Consider the following 15,814-nt stretch of genomic DNA (forward strand, 5'->3'; position numbering starts at 1 on the left):
ACACCTGTAGTCCAATCTGACTGCCCACAAATCCTACTCAGCACAGAGGATCTATGCACACAGATCTGTGTCCTCAAGCAACACACTGTGCCTCCCTCTGATCAGCCAAGTTCACAAAGCAGGCCAGCCATGGGCATACATCTGGCATAACTCATAAGCATGATACATCTTCTCAGCTCAACATACATGTGCTGTTCAATCCCTGTCTTAATCTCTTGTCAATCTGCTATACTCCTCCTCTCACAAGGAGCCAGATAACACATACCTGTAGCAGACATCAAGCAATAGAAAGAGAGATGGATGAACAGAGTCAAGGCTTACCAAGTTCAGCTCGTGAAACAGCTCTGGAAGAAGCAACAGCACTAATCTGTGCCTGCAGGCACTTGAACCCACAATCCTGCTTCACACATGTGCTTGCACTTGCCTGTATCTTCCTCCTGATGCTCACTCCTATGCTGTCCTTGAAAGTACAGATCTGAAAATCAGCACTGTACTTGATTGTACCTGCCTGTACTTGCCTGTACTTGCCTGTACTTGACGGTACGGGCTGTTTCTACAGAGAATTCAGAAGTAGCCGCCTGCTGATTTGCTGCTGGTTGCCTGCGCCGACTGCTACAGTACTGTCCAGCTCTTGCACTTACCCCAAAACTGGCCGTACAGTGTACCTGCAGAAGGTACAGGACTGTACTTGCAGTCGTACAACCTGTTCAGCCTGTGTTCAGCAGCTGCAGCCGCCTGTTGCAGCCTGTATCTGTCCACAGCTCAGCGCCGCCTCTGTCCACAGCAGTACTTGCTGTCGTACGGACCTGTACGGCCTGCTCCAGCACACAGTTCCCAGAAAACAGCCACAAAAAAAACAGTCTTCTGCAGGCGCCTTCCTCCCTCTGTGCTTTTCCACGCATGAGCACATGCTTTTGCTCCACGACTCCCAAAAGGGGAGAGAGAGAGAGAGAGAAGAGAGAGAAACTCTCCAAAAGTGGCTCCTCCCCCAAAAATAATAATAATCCCTAGGGCCCAACTTGAATAAGTTCCCTAGGGCCACTAAGGCCTAGGGGCAACTTTTATAAACATTAAAAGTTAATGTTTTAATGTTCCCCCTTCACACCTAGGGTTGTCCACACATCTTTGAACACTGTCCGGGCACCCCCCATGTGAATCATAAAATATTCTGACCCTGCAACCACCATGCCCACACTTGTCCTGCTCCATTTTCACAGGGCCATGACATACCCCCCTCTTGAAAGATGGCAAGCGTCCTCGATTGCATTCTGGTGATGCATCAAAATATCCAAAGTGAAATATACAATATGGCAAGATCAGCGTCCCAATCTCTCTGAGCCATACACATGTATCATCATTCACTGCAAAGCAATGGCATAGTAATAGTCCAAGTTGTATACCACTGTGAACCATACATATCCACAAAAATTTCCATGTGACTAGTACACATATATCATAGAAGTCCCATAAACAGATGTACTGTCAGCCTCAGTACCTTCGGATGAGATAAAATCTGCACCAAGCGACCTCTAGATGTCATCTGAGCCTGTCTGTATCAAGGGAGTGGAGGTGCTACCCCCCCTCTTGAGCATCAGGTAATGCTCCAGACCCATGCTCTGCTGAACCTGAATGAGCCACAATAAGAGTCGGCTCTAACTCAAAGGCATCGAGATAAAGCTGCAAAACCTGAGGTGAATCTGTTAAGTCACCTTCCTCCATCCACTTCGCATCCATCGGTGAATAGTTCTTGAACTTCACAAGATAGCGACGGGAAACTTTACCTCGTACCTTCCTTTCTTTATGTGCCAGTATCTGCTCTGGAATCAGAACCTCATCAAGTTCCTCAACTTCCGGCTGAGCCTCATCTGATACATCCTCAGGCACATCCCCACGGAAAGGTCTAAGAAGACTCACGTGAAAAGCATTGTGAATCCTCCAGTGATCTGGTAACTTCAAACGATAGGTTACCTCACCAATCTTTTCCAAAACCTGAAAAGGCCCATAATATCGCATACTCAACTTAGGGAATAAGCGCTCTTTACCCTTCATCTTCTTGAGTCTAGCCTTTTCAAAACGCAAAAGAACCCAATCACCCAATGCAAACTGTAAATCACGTCTGTGACGGTCTGCGGCTTTCTTTTGCTTCTGCTGAGTTTTCTGGAGGGCCAACTTAACTCTCCGATAAGCTTCATCCAAGCTCTCCACATACTGATCAGCCTCAAAAATCTTATCCTTTGTATGCAAAATGGGTGGTATCTTCTTCCCTCCTTCTACAATCTCAAAAGGCGCCTTGCCTGTCGAGCTATGTACAGTGTTGTTATATGCAAACTCCACCAAAGGAAGATACTTTTCCCATTGTTGCTTGTGCTCTGACACATAACACTTTAGAAGATCCAACACTGTAGAGTTAGCCTCTTCTGACTGACCATCTGTCTGTGGATGAAATGACGATGAAAACTTGAGAGTTGTACCCATGTTGTCAAACAACCCTCTCCAAAACAAACTCGTCATCCGTGGATCACGGTCACTAATGATAGACGTAGGCAAGCCATGATACTTGAAGATGTTCGCCATGAACAACTTCACCATATGATCCACTTTAATTGTCTTCCTCACGGGAATGAAATGAGCCTGCTTACTGAACCTGCATATGATTGTCCAGATACCATCATTTCCCGTTTGTGTCCGTGGAAGATCAAATACAAAATCCATGGCAATGCTCTCCCAAGGTCTATCCGGAATAGGTAAAGGCTGTAATAACCCTGGTGTCTTCTGACGGTCAAACTTTACCTTCTGACATACGATGCATTGCCTCACAAAGGCGTCAACATCTCTCCTCAAGGTTGGCCAATAAAAGAAAGTCTCCACTGCTTTGACCGTGGCGTCAATACCTCTATGACCTGCATACGGTGGAGCATGACTTTCAATCATAACCTTGAGTCGCAATGGCCTGGTAACACACAGTCTGCCATGCATCAATAAAAACCCATCTCTAAGAGTGTAATGCTCATGCCGCTGACCCTCAGACATCTGATCATACAACCTTTCAAAATCCTCGTCATGGGCATACTGCTCTTTCATTTCATCAAGCTCATGGTGATAAGCAAGTGAAACTGCAGAGACCTGTGGCTTGCGTGACAAAGCATCTGCCACTACATTCTTTTTGCCTTCCACATGCACAATCTGGAAGTGAAACATTGACAAAAAGTTTGCCCAACGCATATGCTTCTCTGAAAGCTTAGTCTGCGTGAGGAAATATCGCAAAGTCTGATGATCTGTCTGTACAGTGAAATCAGCCCCAAGCAAATAGTGTTTCCATGTAGAAAGAGCGTGAATTACAGCCAACATCTCTTTCTCATACACCTGTAAATGCTTCTCGGCATCTTGCAAAACTCTACTCTCATAGGCTATCACGTGTCCTTCTTGCATGAGAACTGCACCAATGCTACTTCCACATGCATCACACTGGACAACAAAAGCCTTTCGGAGGTCCGGTAACACCAATACTGGGTCCGAAGTAAGCTTTTCTTTGAGCTTTTTGAATGCTGTAATTTCCCGATCAGCCCATCTAAACGGAGTTGCTTTCTTCGTCAAAGCATGAAGAGGCGAAGCAATTTCAGCAAAGTGCCGTATGTAACGCCTGTAATAGGAACACAATCCTAGAAAGCTGCGTACATCATGCACGGTCCTCAAAGCTGGCCAATTAAGTATTGCTTCCACCTTTGCTGGATCCATACGGACTCCATGACCAGACACAATATGCCCCAAGAAATGTATGTCCTGCAAGAAAAACTCACTCTTCTTGCCATTAACCACCAACCTATGGTTTCTGAGTTCTGCAAACACAATGGCCAAATGCCTTCTATGCTCTTCCTCAGTTTGTGAATGCACAATCATATCATCAAAGAATGTGCCCACAAACTCTCTATGAGGTCGGAAAATCCTGTCCATCATTCGGTTAAATGTGGCAGGCGCATTCGTCAAACCAAAGGGCATAACCAAGAACTCATACAACCCAAATGTGGTTCGGAATGCTGTCTTATGCACATCCTCGGGTCTAATGCGTATCTGATGATACCCGCTTTTCAAGTCAATACGACTAAAAACGGTGGAGCCCTGTAAGCGGTCCAAGATGTCATCGATCCTTGGTATGGGGAATCGATTCTTGATGGTATTCTTATTCAGCGCCCTGTAATCAATACACATGCGCCAAGAACCATCCTTCTTCTGCACTAAGAGCACAGGTGAGCAAAAGGGTGATGAGCTAGGCTGAATCAATCCCTTATTCAATAGCTCCTGCACCTGACTCATAATCTCTTCTTGTTGGGCTGCACTAACACGATAGGGCGGTCTATTCGGTGGAGTACTACCAGGAATCAGATCTATGGCATGATCTTCTGGCCTCTCAGGAGGTAATTCTCCTGGCAATGACTCGGAAAAACAGTCTTGAAACTCACTTAAGAAATCAGCCCTGTCTTTATCTAACATTGACAAATTAGACTTAGACTCATCATCCTGTGCATCCTTTACATAAATCAAGTACGCGGAAAGATGCTTTTTCATTACTGATGAAATCGCCGAAGCGGATACAATAGGAACAGATTCCCCTTTGAGTTTTACATCCAATACATGCTCTTTCCCTCTATGAGTCAGAGTAATTTTCCTATTGTAAGTATCCACCACCGCATGTACCCTGTGGCACCATGGCATCCCCAACAAAACATCACAGCCATCCAAAGGCATGATGAAGAACTCTTCGCTGTCCACATAACCCTGCAAATGAAGCCGAAGCTTCCCAATGATAGGAGTAACAGGTTCTGCATACCCTGGACAAGCCATATTTGCCTCATGTAACGGCCCCATCTCCTCTGCGCGAATCCCCAATCGGCCAGCCAAATCTGGTGAAATGAAGTTGGCTCTAGCACCTGTGTCAAAGAAGATCAAAGCATTCTGATCTCTCACTTTGCCCCATGCCCTGCACAACTCTGTAGCTTCACCACTTAGCTGCTCACCCACAAGATCAGGAACTAAACCTGCAGAAGGCTTTGGTTTCTTTGGCTTGGGCTCTCCTTTATTGTCAGGATCCTTCTTGGACGTTCTTTTGGGACAATTGAATGACATATGCCCCTCTTCAGTACAGTAAAAACACTTTTGAGCATCTCTCAAAGCCTGTCTTTCCTCAGAAGTCCTTTTGGGCATTGGCAACTTCTTATACTTTGTCTCTGTAGACCCTTTAGCATCACGAGAAGCATGCCCAAATTTTTCAGCTTTCTTGCCCAATTTCTTACTGCCTTTAAATCCAGATGAACCACCTGTGAGTAACGCATTGGCTGTCATAGCATTTTCAATCATCTGTGACATGTTCGTTACTCTTGTCTTTATACAGTAATCGCGTACCTCCTTGGGCAGCCCACAACAATACTTCTCTACCTGCTCAGATAATGGCACGGCACGATAAGAAGTCACTGGGAGTAGAGCTTCCCAAAACTTCTTGTTATAGTCTTCCAAACTATCACACTTTGAAGCATCCAGCTTGTGCCATGCTGTCATAACATCCACCTCAAATGTAGATGTGAGCCATACGGAAGAGAAAACCTGTTTGAATTGGACCCATGTGGTGGGTGCTATGCCCTGCAAAAGAAGAGTAGACCACCACTGCAAAGCATTGCCCTTGAGAAAAGTGGCAGCTTTCCTCACCTTCGAGGACTCTGTGTAATTCCCACCAGAAAAAGCAGCATCAAACTGCTGTAAAAAGGTAAGTGCCTTCAATTTATCCTTGGCCCCACTGAAAGTGTCAAACTTCACTGCAGCTCCCCCTTCCTTGTAATCCTTTGCCTTTCCCATAGGCGTTAGATTATCATATGGAAGTGGTTTCGTGAGATTGCTGCCCCCAACATTCATACCCATCATTGGGTCAACATTTCCCATTCCAACACCAGGCATACCATACATCCCAGCCATGTTTCCATACATTCCATGCTGCATACCTGGCTGCATGCCACCAAACATATTGCCTTGCATTCCAGGTTGCATGCTTCCAAACACATTTCCTTGCATACCGGACTGCATACCACCATACATATTCCCTTGCATGCCAGGCTGAAAATTGGCTCCAAAAGGCCCATACATACCCATGCCTCCCTGAGGATAACCCCCAGTCATGGATTGAAACACTGAGCCACCACCAAAGTACCCTGGATGCATGTTCTGCTGAGGAATAGGTGGCTGTCCATAGAAGGAACTCTGTGGGTTTGCACCAAAAGCATGCTGCATGTTCGGAAACTGTGCAGGAGATGGATCCTGTGGAGTGGTACCACTATGACCATGAGAAAGATTCTTCGAACGAACCTTCTTCTTCTTTTTCTGGGGCTCTGTGCGGGGCTCTGAGCGAGATCTCATAAATTCAGCAAATCTCTCGCTCTGTGTGAGCTGCATAAAAGTATCCATAACACTAGCCAAGCGATCTTTGAACCGAGCATCATCATCCTCTTTACTATGCACATCTTCTGGCTGTGTTACATCCTCATAAGGCTCAACATCTGCAGCCTGTTCTCTTGCAAAAATATCCTCAGATACATCTCTTTCAGGAGAAGTCTCTTGCTCTTCTTCTTCTTGATAGAAGTACTCTTCCTCTGTATCAGACATGGTTGCTGAATTTTCAGCGATGGCTTTCTCCAAAACAACCACGAGCTCACCCCCTTCAGAAAGTTGATGATTGGTCCCGGGGACGGAACCTTGAAACCGGCCTCTGATAGAAAACCAGAGTGCGGTAAGAGCTAACACACGTCCACTTGTAGTCTAGATGAAAAACCAAACACAGATTGGAGCTAGAGTGCCCAAATCTGAATACACAACGACACCTGTTGGCCCCAAAGCTTGGCGCCCCTTGCGGTATTTCTTTATTCCATTAAAATAATATGTATGGCTGAGTACAAAACAAAAACCAGCCAAGAGTTTACACCTGTAGTCCAATCTGACTGCCCACAAATCCTACTCAGCACAGAGGATCTATGCACACAGATCTGTGTCCTCAAGCAACACACTGTGCCTCCCTCTGATCAGCCAAGTTCACAAAGCAGGCCAGCCATGGGCATACATCTGGCATAACTCATAAGCATGATACATCTTCTCAGCTCAACATACATGTGCTGTTCAATCCCTGTCTTAATCTCTTGTCAATCTGCTATACTCCTCCTCTCACAAGGAGCCAGATAACACATACCTGTAGCAGACATCAAGCAATAGAAAGAGAGATGGATGAACAGAGTCAAGGCTTACCAAGTTCAGCTCGTGAAACAGCTCTGGAAGAAGCAACAGCACTAATCTGTGCCTGCAGGCACTTGAACCCACAATCCTGCTTCACACATGTGCTTGCACTTGCCTGTATCTTCCTCCTGATGCTCACTCCTATGCTGTCCTTGAAAGTACAGATCTGAAAATCAGCACTGTACTTGATTGTACCTGCCTGTACTTGCCTGTACTTGCCTGTACTTGACGGTACGGGCTGTTTCTACAGAGAATTCAGAAGTAGCCGCCTGCTGATTTGCTGCTGGTTGCCTGCGCCGACTGCTACAGTACTGTCCAGCTCTTGCACTTACCCCAAAACTGGCCGTACAGTGTACCTGCAGAAGGTACAGGACTGTACTTGCAGTCGTACAACCTGTTCAGCCTGTGTTCAGCAGCTGCAGCCGCCTGTTGCAGCCTGTATCTGTCCACAGCTCAGCGCCGCCTCTGTCCACAGCAGTACTTGCTGTCGTACGGACCTGTACGGCCTGCTCCAGCACACAGTTCCCAGAAAACAGCCACAAAAAAAACAGTCTTCTGCAGGCGCCTTCCTCCCTCTGTGCTTTTCCACGCATGAGCACATGCTTTTGCTCCACGACTCCCAAAAGGGGAGAGAGAGAGAGAGAGAAGAGAGAGAAACTCTCCAAAAGTGGCTCCTCCCCCAAAAATAATAATAATCCCTAGGGCCCAACTTGAATAAGTTCCCTAGGGCCACTAAGGCCTAGGGGCAACTTTTATAAACATTAAAAGTTAATGTTTTAATGTTCCCCCTTCACACCTAGGGTTGTCCACACATCTTTGAACACTGTCCGGGCACCCCCCATGTGAATCATAAAATATTCTGACCCTGCAACCACCATGCCCACACTTGTCCTGCTCCATTTTCACAGGGCCATGACAGCTGGGATGTCTGTAAATGATGCTTCTAAAGCTCCTCCAGAGACTGCTTCTTTTGTTGAGGACAGGGATTACTGTTTTCATACATGCAGCTATGATGCCTCTTGGTCTTCACAGGCACTCAGTATGACAGAGCATGCATGTACTTGGTATTTTGATAGTGGTGCCTCAAAGCATATCACATCTCGCAGGGATTTGTTTAGTCATGTTGGCCCTGCCCTTGTTGGCAAAACTGTTCAGTGTGCCAACAATGCTTCATATCCAGTTCGTGGCATTGGGGAGATTCAGCTCACAGCCATTGATGGCTCCATTCTCCGCCTTAAAGATGCCTTATATGTGCCAGGGATAAAGAAGAATTTGTTGTCCATTTCTTCTTTAGCACATTGTGGTATGCAAGTCCACTTTGATGATGATAAATGCATGGTCAGAGACAAAGCTAATGCCTTGACCTTGATGCTTACTGGTACATTATGTCATGGACTTTATCAGTTGGATGCATTTCAGCCAGTAGATCAGTCTGCTTATAATGCATTCACTCTTATTCTAGCTATGGTTGATGCGGAGTTATGGCATGCTCGCATGGGGCATGTAAATTTTGGTAGTCTTATGCTTATGCAGCGACATAACATGTTTACAGATCTACCTCTCATGGAGAAGCCTCCAGATCACATTTGTGAAGGATGTATTTTGGGAAAAATGCATAGGTTTTCCTTTCCACGTGATCAGGCTCTAAGAGCAACTGCAAAGTTGCAGCTTATACACAGTGATCTTTGTGGTCCCATGCAGACGAAGTCATTAGGTGGTTGCTTCTATTTTGCAACATTTATTGATGACTTCTCTCGTATATGCTGGGTCTATCCTTTGACACAGAAATCACAGGTATATGATGCATTTTTGGCCTTTGTAGCACTTTTGAGACAGAGTCAGGATGCAAGGTCAAGACTCTCCGTTCTGACCGAGGGGGGGAATATATGTCACACATGCTGAATTCCTTTCTTGGGAGTAGAGGTATAAAACATCAGTATACTACTCCTTACACTCCACAGCAGAATGGGGTTGCAGAAAGGAAGAATCGGTCACTCATGGGGAGATGGCCGGATGTATGCGAAAGGCAAAGAGGCTACCACATATCTTTTGGGTGGAAGCTGTCATGTGTGCTTGTCATATTTTGAATCGATGTCCCACAAAGGCATTGGTTTCCATTACTCCTTTTGAGGCTTGGCATGGCCGCAAGCCTTCTGTATCACATTTTCGTATCTTTGGGTGTCTTGCATATGCACACATACCCAAAGAGTTGAGGAGGAAGCTGGATGATAAAGCCACAAAATGCATTTTTGTTGGGTATAGCCGTGAGAGCAAGGGCTACCGGTTATGGCTATTGTACTTCACATTTTTATCAACTGAATACACTGAAGTCGTGTTCTCTCTCTGTTGCTCTCCACGCCTGTTTGCAGCATCTCCAAACCCTAACCCTAACACTCCATTGGCCTTCACCCACCCACCCCCCCCCCACCCACCCACCCTCACACTCATTTTCTCAAGTTCTCCCTCAACTTTCAAGGCTCAAGCCTCACTCCCTCTCTCTCTCTCTCTCAAGCTATCAAGTCACAAGGAGGCATCCATCATCCATGGCATCCTCCTTGTGGTAGTGGCTCTTCAAGTTCCAACTACCCGTAGAAGGACGATGGGATGGACATGGTGGGATGAGGTCAATCACACTCCATCCCCTCATGGAGGTGGTGCACAGCCATTGGCATGCAAGCTTTGCCCGTATAGGCGAGTGGGTGGTACTGACAAAGTAATTTTTAAGTGCCGTTCCTACCTCCGTCCCCGTTCCCTACATGTGGCCGTCCCCCGTCCCGTTACCGTCCCCCGTCCCTTGTGACTACGAAGATAACACTACACAGGGTATGCTTGTCACTACCCTTTGAAGTGTCCATGTTCCCTTCCATGTGCTCTCTATTGTTCCACCCACACATGGTAGAAACAATCTTCAAGAGAGCACGTAGGACAAGAGAACACTACACAAGGTATGTGAACCATGAGTTCCATAAGTCCAATGCATCCCAAATAAAGGGAGCCATAAAGAATAATCCATCCCAGTAAAAGGGAGTCATAAACACAATCCATAAACCTGAGGATGGATCCAAATCCCTAGAAAAGAAGACCAAGAATCCATAGACTTGTATACCATAATCCTTGTATACCATAATCCTTGTATACCATAACTCTTACCACATACTCCGTGCTAACCACACACCTTGGTGTAGAGGTGGACTTTATCCATAAAAGCATCATATCCATGAGATAACCAAAGATTTCTTCTCTAAAAACTCGGACAGATTCGTCCATAGAAATTGCTTGTGAAGCCCAATATCTATATAAATCTCATCCAAGAAAGAAATCTCCATAGATATAATCCATCCCAATAAAGGGAGCCATAAACAATGTTTCCCTGAAACCATCTCAAGGCAAACAACACCACCTTTCTCCTTGCATGGCATATCCTTAAGATATCCCGAGATATATCTCCATATAGCTTGCTTGTAAGCTTGATAATATAATCCACAATATCCATAAGGAGAGGGTGCTAAACGTGTGTATATAAAGCCAACTCCATACTTCCAAAATAAATTTTGTGAATTCATACATCCTTAGACCAAGCTGTCTATTGCTCATGCTCTTGCTTCATAGGCTATGAAGTGGTTGGCCATGCTTAATAGCAATGATGGTAAGTGTGGTCCCCACTTGAGATCTTTTCTCTTCCTTATTGATAGAAGGAAGCCTCCGCTTCCAAGAAAGCCTATGCTCTGATACCAATGTAACTCGCGGCGGGTGCCCGGGAGACTAGGGCCTTTGACACACTTGTTGATACCATCAATGCATATTAAAACATTTAAACATGGCCACAACCTTAACACATATCCATCATCACTTTGCATAAAACATAAAGCTGGACAAAACATCCACAAATGCTGAAAATGGAGCTTGCACATGTGACACCACATAGAGGCCGGAATGGGCCGACTCCCTCCTTGGAGTATTTTATTACCCAAGGAGAATAATATCATGTACAAGCTTTGAGGGCCTTACTCTCCCCATGGGAGATGCCGGATTATCCATATACAAATGCCATAACACAGCCTAACACGAGGCTACCAAGCCGGAACACAGGCTGTAGAAATGTCGAGCCAACAATATAATTCATATATCTCCGTGTGGGTATTGATTCTTCCCCAAAAACCACGGGTCTTCATGCAATGGAGCTGGTACAATAAGTACAACTCTCCATTTAGTCGATACAGCAGGTACAATGGTTGGTACAGCAGGTACAGTGGCTAGTACAGCCGGTATGGTGGCTGGTAAAATAGGTACAAGAAGTACAAATTTTGGTACAGCATGTACAGTGACTAGTACAGTAGGTACAGTGGTTGGTACAGCAAGTATAGAAGCTGGTACAGTCGGTACAATGGGTGGTACAGCAAGTACAACAAGTACAAGGATTGGTGCAGCCAGTACAGTGGTTGGTACAGCAGGTACAAAGGTTGGTACAACAAGTACAATGGCTAGAAATCATAATAAATGGTTAAGTACCCTTGCCTTCAGTATTTCTTCACGATGGAAGCCTCCAAAACAGTCTCCAACAGTCGGTATTCTTCATGGGCAGCCTTCAAGAGAGAGAGAAAGAGAGTAGCCATCCTTAGGGCAGCTTGTAACGGTGGCAGAGGCTAGTGTGCAGTAAGAGAGACTCTATTAATGAAGAGAGAGGGCTCCAATTTATAGATTTGGACCTCCCATGAGCTAAAATGGCAAGAGAAGGCTACAATGACAAGTGGAGAGTCACTTGTCTCACTTTGATCCACTTTCTAACAAGTGTCAGGCCACTTGTCTCACTTTGGTCCACTTTCTTGCCACATGTCCCAATCTAAGAGATGGGTCCTTCCATAAACTTTATCTCTAAAAATATCCCAATTGGTAGACATTCTGTCATAGCCACTTTGCCAACTCTTGGTATCTGCTCAATTCCAGATGTAATGATGCGAACAGAATTTCCATCGGAGTCGGGCCAAAAATAGCAACTCTCTTAAATTTTAGGAGTGTGGTCCTTTGTATTCTAGGATAATCCCCCATTCCCAAAGCTTGTACTTTCCAAATATTTAGACATCCTGGAGTCCACCAGACTCCTTTCTTCATACTGGGAAATGTCCAGGCTGGTGACAACACCCAACAAAACCGAGTGTAATTGTCAATGAAAGTCGTAGAGTACATGTGTCTTGCAAAAGATGATGCCCTCATAGGGCCACATAAATCACTATGTAAGAGCTACAATGGCCGAGTTGCTCGCACAGTGCCATCCTTTGGAAAGGACCGACGATGCGTCTTTTCCAATATACATGCCTCACATACATGCTTGTGTGGGAGCTGCATAGGTGGCAACTCATGAATCATACATTGATGTGCATAAGAGAAGGGAAATTAAGGTGACCAAGCTGGGCATGCCATAGCTTAGTGTCACGCATACCTTGTGATGTGGAAGCAACCATAGCATCATCATGACAATCACTACTGTAGTCATACATGTCATGCCTGTAAAGGCCATTGCGTAATGTACCAGATAGCATAAGCGCATTAGAATCTTTTTTGTTATAAATGGAACAACAATGATTAGAAAACTGGATTTTGAGACCAGCTTTTCCAAGTGCTGAGACAGAAATAAGATTCTTGTGAATTCTAGGTACATACAAAGTATCTGCAAGAGTATACATGTCCCCACTACATGATGTTAACTCCAAATTGCCAATGCCTTTAATGGCATATGATGCATTATTAGCACACAAACTTGCACCACTTGATGGTGCATCTCTCAAGGTAGCAAATAGCTTCTTGCATGAAGTGATGTGCTTTGTAGCACTCGAATCAAAATACCAATTAGCAACCGACAATGACAAACAAGAGGCAGGCAAATCACTGCGTGTGATTGTTAAGTCACAGCCATCATGTGCAAAATTTGTTTCCTCGGCATTGTCACTTGTAGTTGTAGCAAGACCTTACTGTGGCCTCTTTTTCTCACTCTCTTTACGCTTCCTACATTCCTCAATTACATGACCAGGTTTCTGACAATATTTGCATCTCTTCTTCTGTGTAGTCTTTTCCTCTTTGGACTTAGGAGGATCTGAATGGGCTTGTGCTTTGCCCTCAGGTTTAGCACTAGAACCAGTCCCAGATTTTACTTTGCCATAATGGGAGGTATCAAAAGCCTGATTTGTAGCAATCAAGCAGTTTCGGTTGGAACGAGATTGCTCTTCTTGTAACAAGAGAGCTACCAAATCATGAAATGCGTACAAATCTGTATTTCTCTTCGTCAAGAGATGAAGGGTGGTAGAAAATCCTTGATAGGATTCAGGCAAACCATTGAGACAAGTGAACTGTTAGGTATCACCTCATCAATATTGATTTTAAGTGTGAGAAATCCATCCATAGAGTCACCCTCAGTCATATGCTCCAAGTCAATCTTTTTCCGTAGATAAGCTACACGAGCTTCATTGTGGACTTGATATAAAGAGGCCATGCACTTTTAGAAGAAGTACATGAATGGATATGAGGTAGGACTTGCAGTTTACCTGAGAGAGCAATCAAGGCATGAGCCTGTGTATCTTTAGCATCCCATCTGAGTTGTTCTTGTGTAGAAGGAACAGGTGCAAGCGGTGCACTTCCACTGGAACCAGAATCACTCGTTCCAACGGTGGATCCCCTGGACGTGCTAGCTGGAGATGCGGGACCAACATGCCTTAATTCAGCACCTGTTTTTTCAAAATGCCACACGAGGTTGCAATTTTTCAATGTTTTTTTTTTGGGCTTGGCTGCATATGAGAAATGGTGGTTTCTCGGCTGAGAAACGTTTGTCAAAGGTGAGAAACATTGAGAAACACACTGTTTCCATATATGTGAAACGTTTCTAGAGAGAAATTCCCCATGCCTGCCTGCCTGAAATGCTGTTTTGCCCCTCCCAAGGCTGCTGTTTCCAGTGTTTCCTGTAACTATGAATTGGGGTGCTGCAAGTAAGCATTGCAAATGATGTTTTGCCTGATTTCTTCAAAACAGGATATGTATGCCATGGCCATACTTTCTGAAGAAGGGTTGTGCTTCTCTAGAGCCTCTCTTGCATAAGTGTAAAGATGCTGTGCATTAGACACCAAACTGAGAAGCTTGGGAATGTTTGGAGTCCTTTGTATTGATAGATTCCTCCTTGTGGTCAATCCGTAGGGTCGGCATTCATCTACTGGTTAGTCAACAGTTGGCAGAGTCTTCCAATTTGGCACCTTTTCTTTTGGCTGACCATGACCATAACAGATGCGTTCATATGCTTGAGGCATGTGGTTATGCATGTTCAAGACCTTCGCACCATTTTAGGCATGATGTTGGTGTAGGAAATATTATAGAAATCCACAAGAATTTGTTCCAAGTGTGACTCTGTAAATTAGACGAGGGCTTTCAGAGTTGTGTGCATTTTAAGCTGTATCTGCCGTTTAGCTAATAATTCCAGTGATCATTTCATCAAGCCTTCTTATTGCTATGTCCTACTGTCCTTTTCATGATACAACAGATTTGTGTATGGTGCTGGAATCACATAATGGAAATGGCAGAAAAGGACAGCTCCGAAGGGCGCTGTCCTGCATGCAGAACACCGTATGACAAGGAGAAGATAGTGTCTACTGCAGTCAGTCGTGACAGGTATAACTTTTATGAAAAGCTAATCTTTTGCTCTAAGATTCCCTCTAGTGCTTGTAAGTTTTATTATAATGTGTACAAGAGGTTATTGCTTTGTGTATTTGTGATCCTGCTCTTTTACTTGTGTGATGTATGTATTTTTTGGTGTTTTGAAGTTGCCTGTGCTGTGACTCTAGGGTTGTTTTTGCCTTTTTTAGTGTTGATTCTTAGCTTCAACATGCTTTATCATGTTAGTTGTGATCACAATGCTGCAACTGTTGTTTGAGAGATGATTAAATTGTTCTGCAAAGCTTTTGAACTTGCTCTGAAAGGCTTTTGGACTGGACTGAGTAGCATCTGTTCACTCCACATCTTTTTGCAGTGCCGTCTACATGAGTAACACATGCTCTTTGAATAAAGAGTTTGAGTGGCATGGTCGATAACATTTTCTTTCTTTGGGATGTCTCATGTTGGATGCTGGTTATCAAATATAGTGACTGTTGATCAATTTTTAAACAGATTTGTTGACATCAACGAACGGAAACAAAAGCCTGGTAAAGCCAAGATAAAGGCAGTGGAAGGAAGGAAGAATTTAAGCAATGTCCGTGTCATCCAGAGAAACCTTGTCTATGTTGTCGGAATACCTACAACTTTGGCAGATGAAGAGGTTGATTTGAATGATTCAATGGATCGTTGTCAATTCATACCAGTTTTGAAAGCCTTTGAGACTCTTAATGTTTGTTTTAAAAATATAAAAATTTTGTGGAAGATTTTGGAGCGAAAAGAATACTTTGGCCAGTATGGGAAAATTCTGAAAATTTCAGTCTCTAAGTCCAGTGGCCACAGTTCTCAGCATTCGTCTGCCGGACCTAGTGTCAGCGTGTGAGTTTGATAGGTTTGATGAGCCTTAAATTTAAATTGATAT

At 44.5% G+C, this 15,814-nt stretch overlaps 1 protein-coding gene across 3 annotated transcripts in view; it reads left to right on the top strand.

The window, feature by feature from the left end:
- The window catches only part of LOC147624919 (uncharacterized), a 65,386-nt gene that overhangs the window by 20,989 nt on the left and 28,583 nt on the right, over positions 1-15,814 (top strand). For 2 of the 3 annotated variants that reach the window (XR_015268885.1, XM_086818161.1), the window contains exons 3-5: positions 14,786-14,913; positions 15,409-15,556; positions 15,659-15,771. Coding sequence is in view for 1 of the 3 variants with exons in the window: in XM_086818161.1 (XP_086674287.1) it covers positions 14,786-14,913; positions 15,409-15,556; positions 15,659-15,771 (389 nt within the window). In the remaining 2 variants the exon portion in view is untranslated. The remainder of the gene's footprint in view (positions 1-14,785; positions 14,914-15,408; positions 15,557-15,658; positions 15,772-15,814) is intronic. The other variant, XM_086818162.1, reaches the window with a different exon arrangement.

This window comes from Cibotium barometz, chromosome 24 (genome assembly GCF_041138505.1).
Source record: "Cibotium barometz isolate CiBa-2024 chromosome 24, ASM4113850v1, whole genome shotgun sequence".
Classification (NCBI taxonomy): Eukaryota; Viridiplantae; Streptophyta; class Polypodiopsida; order Cyatheales; family Cibotiaceae; genus Cibotium; species Cibotium barometz.